Raw genomic sequence first — 5,685 nt, 5'->3', positions numbered from 1 at the left:
AAGAAGAGAATGTCCGTTCAGTGCGCTCACGGGGGGGGGGGGGGGGGGGGGTCTATTTATAAACAACTCTTCGCCCTGTGAATAGCTGTGAATGTTTATTTTTGGGTGAATAATGCCAAAAACAAATGTTCTTAATGTATTTTATAGTTTTATTCTTAAACGAGAACTATGGGGTCAGTGTTTTTCCCCATAGTTCTCTTAAGGGTAACGGGAGGACATATAGGTGCGCCCACCCGTCACCCAAAGCTCAGTATACCGCGAGCTACAGCTCCCTATATACTGAGAAGCCGCAGCCGGGACGGATCCCGACATTACTGTCTGGATCCACCCAGCTGCGTGAGTGACAGCTGGCTCTGCCTATCTAGAGGCAGAGCCAGCTGTACCCGCCTCCTCCCCCGTCCGTTCCGCCAGTCAGCGCTGGAGGATCGGAGCGGGGAGGAGGGGAATCCCTGCAGGGAGCCATGAGTGACGGTCACTGCACTCTTTAGGCACAGGATCGAGAAGTGAGCGAGCGACGGTATGTGTTCGCTCACTTCCCGATCTATTGAGCCGACCTGTGACAGTCTCATTGTCACACGTCGGCTCGAACTATGAGGCTGAGTGATTTTCACTCACCTTATAGTTCTCCTTTTAACTTATTTTCCCCAGATTGAATGTAATGTGTTGTAATAGCACATTATGACCACTAGATGGAGCAGAGGAAATTAAATACTGCTTTCCTATGCTCCTCGGCTCCATCTAGGGGCCAAAGCGCAGGTCAGGCTGGTAAATAAGTGATGTGCATCACTTCATTATAACCAATGATCCCTACTGAATCACACAGCTACCTCCTCATGTATCGTTTCCCCCTCCCCTTTTAGATTGTAAGCCCTCACGGGCAGGGCCCTCCTGACCATCTTGTCTTGAATTGTATTGTGATTGTAATGTCTTCCTTATATTGTAAAGCGCTGCGCAAACTGTTGGCGCCATATAAATCCTCTATAATAATAATACTGAAAAGTAATTTTTTTTTTTTCATTTTAATTCACTTTATTAACCACTTGCCGTCCGCCTGTTGTAAAAAAGACGGATAGACGGCACTGCAGCGGGCAGAAAAGATCCGACCAATGCAAACACCCGTTACCGGGTGATTCGCATATAGTTTTTTTTTGTTTTTTTTTTTAAATTTCAGTAATTTTTCCTTAATATAGTAAAAAATAAAACCCCCAGTGGTGAATAAATACCACCAAAAGAAAGCTCTATCTGTCCCCAAAAAAGGGTATAAAATTAATTTCAGTACAGCGCTGCATGACGGAATAAATGTCAGCCAAAGTACCGCAGCGCTGAATACTGAAAAATGGCCGGGATGGGAAGGGGGTTTAACACCGCGGATGTCAACTGGTTAAAAGATGAAAGCCAATAAATAGCAATGAACGCCTTGGTTGCCAATAGTGATGAGCTCAGGTTTAGACTGAACATGGGCTCCAAATCAGCTTGATGATGTAAGCAAAGGGGCGGGGTGCAGTGACTTCATTGACCTTATATGGCCACAGGGCTATGTTAGGTACATTACATTGACCTTATATGGTCATATGGCCATATAAGGTCAGTGACATCAGCACAGGCAGGGGGGCAGGGAATGCCCCGACCGGAGCTGATTGGGCGGGAGATCCATCCAGATTAGGATGAGCTTGGGTTCGCACCGGGTTCTCAAGTTGCCCACCGTGTTTACTCTCCTAGGTATAACCAATAGATCGATAGCACTGTGCTCATAACCCATTCACTGCCCGCTACTCATTAGTCGCTAGGCAAAGCTATTTTTATATTAATAGTAACAACATGACATCATTTCCTATCTGGTAGCGCATTATAAACAGCGGTTTCTGTGTTTACAAATGTATCAACAAGGAAGATATAAACCTAAAATGGAATGACCTTTGCTAAAGCACCGCGTGTAAAGAATAATTGCCAGTTTAAAAATAAAATCCTTGTTTTTTTGTTACATCTCACTGCTGCTGGCCTCCCGCGGCCTCTTTGCAGCCACTTCCTGCCTACCTGTCTGCATGCCATTTCTCAGGGCGGGGTTTCCTGATAGGGAACACAATGGATCACGTCTGAGTCATGTGTGCTGTACTCCAGCCAGGTGTTCCGCGCAGAGGACGTTTAGATAAGCGGATTTATTGCTTTATGGTTACAGTACGGCGCTACAAGAAGTTACATGTCCTTCAAAGGTAACATTTATTACACGGGTGACTATAAAAACTGGATCACAAAAATCCATTTATAAATTGTCCTTTTGAAGGGAAGGCCGGAGGTCAAATTTAAATAACAGCATAGTAAATGCTAGATCCTGGGGGAAAGGGGGGAGGGGGGTGTTACAGAAGCCTTCATTCCTTCATTAGTAGTCCAGGCTGATGTGTCTTTTGATACAAGTCCTCTGCCCAGATCACCTTAATGGAGAAGGAGTCTTTGTAACCCGGATAGGTGCGAGTGCATTAGTGGTCACTGCGCAAGGCGACTGTTGGATCTGGGTGGTTCAGTGTATGTGAGATGTATGTTGAAGCGGCCTCTTGTAGTCGCCATCGGAAGCCCACCTGTGTAAGCGTGATGAATCATGGAAGATGACAAATATAATAATCCATAAACTTGGAGTCTTCTAAAACAGATATTTGAGGCTGGCCCTTAACATCTGGTCAAATCCCATCTACACTGCAATCGGAAGAGCGGTCACAAAGTCCATCATCCAAGAGGAATGCATTGATGTATGTGAAGCAGATGTGCTTCACGGCCCACCAGAAACCATAACCAGAATAGGCCTTGGATGGTCACCAGATGGGCAGAAATATAGGGGCAGTGACCAGGAGAAACCGGAGGAGAACTGTGAAGAATGTGAGGTTGGCCCTTAACATCACTGGCCAAATGCCATCTACAGTATGGAGCTAAGCAGAAGATCAGCCACAACGTTCATCATCCAAGAGGGATGCATTGATGGATGTGGAGCAGATGTGCTTCACAGTGCACTAAATTCCATAACCAGCTTGGGCCTCTGATGGTCTCCAGATAGCCAAAGATATAGAGGCAGTCCCAAAAAAGGCCTGGAGGAGAACTGTGGAGTGTTAGCAGCTGACTCTCACCATCACTGGCCAAATAACATCTACAATGTAGATCCAAACAGAAGACAACAAAGTCCATCCAAGAAAGATGCATTGATGGATGTGGAATGGATGAGCTTCACAGCCCACCAAATTCCATAACCAGATTCAGCCTATGGTGGTTTATAGATGCCTAATGATATAGAGGCAGGCCCAAAGAGAACTGGAGTAGAACTTTGGAGGGTTTAAAGCTGTCCCTTTAACATCACTGGCCAAATATCATCTACAATATAAAGCCAAACAGGGGAGCAGCCACAAATCCCATCATCCAAGAAGTAATATGCATCAAAGGATGTGGAAGAGATGTGCTCCAAAGCCCACCGAATTCCATAACCAGCTTGGTTGTCTTTGGTCTCCAGATAGCCAAAGATATGGAACAGATGTGCTCCAAATCCCACCAGATTCCATAACCAGAATAAGCCTATGGTGGTTAACAGGGGGATGGACACGGTCTTCTGCCCTATCAGACAGGAGGGTGCTATGTCTGGGGGGGTGGATAAGGTCTTCTGCCCTATTAGACATGATGGTGCTGAGCTGCGTCTGGGGGATGGACACGGTCTTCTGCCCTATCAGACATGATGGTGCTATGTCTGGGGGATGCACACGATCTTCTGCCCTATCAGACAGGACGGTGCTGCGTCTGGGGGATGGACACGGTCTTCTGCCCTATCAGACATGATGGTGCTATGTCTGGGGGGTAGACAAGGTCCTCTGCCCTATAAGACAGGACGGTGCCATGTCTGGGGGATGGACAAGGTCTTCTGCCCTATCAGACAGGACGGTCTATAAGACAGGACGGTGCCATGTCTGGGGGATGGACAAGGTCTTCTGCCCTATCAGACAGGACGGTGCCATGTCTGGGGGATGGACAAGGTCTTCTGCCCTATAAGACAGGACGGTGCCATGTCTGGGGGATGGACAAGGTCTTCTGCCCTATCAGACAGGAGGGTGCTATGTCTCTGGGGTGGACAAGGTCCTCTGCCCTATAAGACAGGACAGTGCTATGTCTGGGGGATGGACAAGGTCGTCTGCCCTATAAGACATGATGGTGCCGTGCTGTGTCTGGGGGATGGACACGGTCTTCTGCCCTATCAGAGAGGACGGCGCTATGTGGCAGAGCCTTGGAACCCTCAGGACTGGATGTACAGTATAACAAATACTTTGGCAGGCAAAACACCTCCGTTATCTGTGCTTCATCTGTGTATTTAGCTGTTGGCCTGAAGTTCAGTTTTACATGCACACATCTGATTGAGTATGACGTGCATGTGCGTGGTTCTGCCAGCTCACACGCCAGCCCTTTAGTTTCTATAACCAGTTTCCTACCACTATATACCCGTAATACTGCCTGCAGCTACCTGTCCTTGGAAGACGGTCTTAGGGCTTGTCCTGGAAGCAGCCTGCAGTAGGGTTGGCAGTCCTCCATGATTGCTAGCTCTGACTCTGTAGCTCAGGCAGTTGATCTTCAGCAGCAGAATCAGTCCAAAGACTAAATAAACTCTGCTATGGAAATTATTACTGCGGCTTCCACTCCTGTAGGAAGGAGTTCTGTATATAGCTACTTTTCCCAAGTGTACACAAGAAAAATGTGGGACTTTTAAAGTACCATACGGAGTCAGAGAATCGCATGAAGATTAAAATGTTTCATAAATCTATATAACACCATTAATAAGAATGAAATGATCTCCATAAGACATTGGGCATTGGTCCAAGAATCACGTAGCCCACCCGTTCTCCTATCTGGAGTGATGTTGTGGAGAACATCAATTAAAAGCTAACATTTGGATATGGCTCCTCCAAACATGAAGGTTCAACGTCAAGACCCGATGGTACCAGACTAGGGGTAAAGGGCACTGTACTGAAACAAGCGTCCCATCCTGAGCCATGTACATATACTTGACGGACTTCCCTCAAGGCTATTGAATAATCTTACGGGTCTTGTTAAATCTTGGTTGTGTTTAGGGGGCGCTCTCCGTGGATTCCATAACAGAGCTGGACGATGGAGAAGATCGTCTTCTGGAGGCCCTTCAGTTGTCACATTCAGAAGAACTGAGTTTTCAGCAGAAAGACAGCGGCACCCTTCCTCTGAGTTTGAATCCGATATACAGACAAGTGCCCCGCATTGTGGAGCGATGTTGCTCTTATATAGAGAAGTACGGTAAGATTCTTGATGCCTTTGGGTAGAACTTGGCAAAATAAAAAAATCTCTCTCTCTCTCTCGCTCTCTCTCTCCCCCCCCCTCTCTCTCCCCCCCTCTCTCTCTCTCTCTCTCACTCTCTCTCTCTCCCTCTCTCTCTCCCACTCCTCTCTCCTATATCTCTCTCCATCTCTCTCTCTATTTCTCTCTCTCTCGATATATATCTCTCTCTCTCTCTCCCTCCCTCTCCACCTCTCTCTCTCCCTCCCCCTCCATCTCTTTCCCTCCCCCTCAATCTCTCTCTCTCCCTCCCCCTCAATCTCTCTCTGTCTCTTTCCCTCCCCCTCAATCTCTCTCTGTCTCTCTCCCTCCCTCTCTCCGTCTCTCTCCATCTCTCTCTCTCTCTCGCTTTCCCTCCCC

The 5,685-nt window shown here is 47.3% G+C and overlaps 1 protein-coding gene across 1 annotated transcript in view; it reads left to right on the top strand.

Annotated features, from left to right (window-relative positions):
* LOC108805039 (rho GTPase-activating protein 6-like) overlaps nucleotides 1-5,685 on the top strand; it is a 33,267-nt gene that overhangs the window by 13,224 nt on the left and 14,358 nt on the right. Inside the window, exon 6 of the mRNA XM_018576991.1 lies at nucleotides 5,091-5,286. Within this exon, the coding sequence (XP_018432493.1) occupies nucleotides 5,091-5,286 (196 nt within the window). The remainder of the gene's footprint in view (nucleotides 1-5,090; nucleotides 5,287-5,685) is intronic.

Source organism: Nanorana parkeri, unplaced genomic scaffold (assembly GCF_000935625.1).
Source record: "Nanorana parkeri isolate BGI_ZX_2015 unplaced genomic scaffold, ASM93562v1 scaffold81, whole genome shotgun sequence".
Taxonomy (NCBI): domain Eukaryota; kingdom Metazoa; phylum Chordata; class Amphibia; order Anura; family Dicroglossidae; genus Nanorana; species Nanorana parkeri.
The sequence above is the reverse complement of the archived record's forward strand: the minus strand, read 5'-3'. Positions and strand labels throughout refer to the sequence as shown.